Source organism: Carlito syrichta, unplaced genomic scaffold (assembly GCF_000164805.1).
Source record: "Carlito syrichta isolate Samal-C Ts95f unplaced genomic scaffold, Tarsius_syrichta-2.0.1 Scaffold315828, whole genome shotgun sequence".
Lineage (NCBI taxonomy): Eukaryota > Metazoa > Chordata > Mammalia > Primates > Tarsiidae > Carlito > Carlito syrichta.
Window position 1 is genome coordinate 77654 of NW_007259924.1, and position 1835 is coordinate 79488.

The following is a 1835-nucleotide window of genomic DNA, read 5'->3' on the forward strand; positions in this document are numbered from 1 at the left end:
GGGGGGGGTGGGGGGGTGTCCCCTCACCTCTAGCACTTTCAGGTGGAGGACGGAAAGGATCATTCGCAGGTGGAGGTTGGGGTCACTCATAGGTAGGGCTATCATAGGTGGGGGTCTTACAGGTGAGGGTCAGAGTTCACTAAGGGTGGGGAGCCATGCCCAGGTATAGCTGGGTACAAGTTGGCATAGGGGCTGCGGGGTTCCACCCAAATGCAGAGACTGTCGTTTCTGGTGGAAACTGGGGATCACTCTAGTATGAGAGACTGTGGGGTTCTTCATGGGTATGGCTAGTGATTCACCCAAGAGGAAGGTCAGGGATCACTGTAGTAAGGGTTGAGGGGGTCATCTCAGATGGGAGATGGGAGGAGTCCTTCTTGGAGGGCTGAGGGTCACTTACAGGTGGGGTGGCACTTCGTAGAAGCTGACACCACGGTAACGCTCCATGTGCTGTCGGCTGTAAATCTGTAGGTCCCGGTAGGGGTTGACAGAGACCAGGACGGGGCCAATGTAGGTCTGGGGGCAGGGGAAAGTGGGTCAAAGTTTGTCCCAGAGGCCCCTGGTACCTGTTTCCCTCTCAGCCCTGCATCTGTGACCCTCAGCACTCCCGTCCACCTCCTGGCTTGGTCCTCACATAAATGAGGTTCTCCCGGAACCGCCGCCTCAGGTTCTCGATGAAGGCTGCCTCACTGGTGAAGTTCTCCAGCAGCACGAAATCCTGGACCCCCACCCGGTCACGGGCGGTCAGTGCACTCTCCATGGTCACCCGCACCCCGTCACTGCCCAGGGCCTGCAGAGAATGGGCCGCAGAAGAAAGTCAGAGTCATCAGGGTAGGGTAAGGCCACTTCTCCTGCACTACGCCTGCCCGCAATATCCAGAGGGAGGGCAGGAACGTGCGGACACAAGGCACAGCACACACTGGTATACAGGGTCTGGGCCACAGTATGCACATCCATAGATCACTGAGGACACAGGCACAAAGGATCCACAGGAGGGGGAGCAAGGCTACAGAATCCAGGGATTCTGCTGGTGTTGTGTGGAGAAAGTGGGGGTCACGGGGCGGAAATCCTTGGAATGGCAGAAAGAATGCTCTGTTGACCTTGGACAAATCCCCTCCTCTCTCTGGGTTCCTTCCTCAAGGAGGAGGAGTTGAATTAGACCAGGTGACCTCAGGCCCCTGAGCTCTAGGCCACGTGTGACAGGTGCTTTGGAGGACAAATGGCTCAGTGAATTCCGAAGGCAGGGTGGGGCTGTCTCTCCTGCCCTCACCCACCAAAATCTCTAGGGTAGAGTGTCTGGCACCAAGCAAGAGGCAACCCTCAGACTACAGCAGAGGACCTCCCACCCCAGCTGGGCTCAACACCCAAGCACAAGGGGGTGGCCCTCCCTCCCACAGCTGGGCCACTCCCTCCCCTCCAGTTGCTGGGCTCCCCAGACACCGCCTCCATGACAGTCCTGAGAAGCCTCAGGGGGGTGGGGGTTTTACCACGGAAAGCCCAGCTGCGGCTGGGTCCCGTTGGAGGGTGGGCAACGGTCCAGGCTCGGCAAGGCCCTCACCCCACACCTAGGGCTGAGACCCTCTTCAGGGAGGGCCTGGGGGCTTTAGGAAATAGACAAGCGTCGAGGGTCGTAGACCAGCAAGGTGGTGGGGGTCGATCCCAAAGAGACCACCAGGTCTCCTCTGACCGCAGATGGCTCAGCTCTCCCGCCTGGGCCCCTCCAGGGCCCGCCGGGGGCCTGCCTCTCCCGGGCTTGTGCCTCACCCCCCATCCTGCCCCGAAGCTGCTGGCAAGCCTGGCCGCAGTCCCCGCCCCCGTGCCCTCGGGCGAGGGGTCTC

The 1835-nt window shown here is 60.4% G+C and overlaps 1 protein-coding gene across 1 annotated transcript in view; it reads right to left on the minus strand.

The window, feature by feature from the left end:
• The window catches only part of MYO1C (myosin IC), a 26870-nt gene that overhangs the window by 17655 nt on the left and 7380 nt on the right, over nucleotides 1-1835 (minus strand). The window contains exons 2-3 of the mRNA XM_008073361.2: nucleotides 632-787; nucleotides 398-513 (exon numbers count right to left, since the gene is read on the minus strand). Of these exons, the coding sequence (XP_008071552.1) occupies nucleotides 398-513; nucleotides 632-787 (272 nt within the window). The remainder of the gene's footprint in view (nucleotides 1-397; nucleotides 514-631; nucleotides 788-1835) is intronic.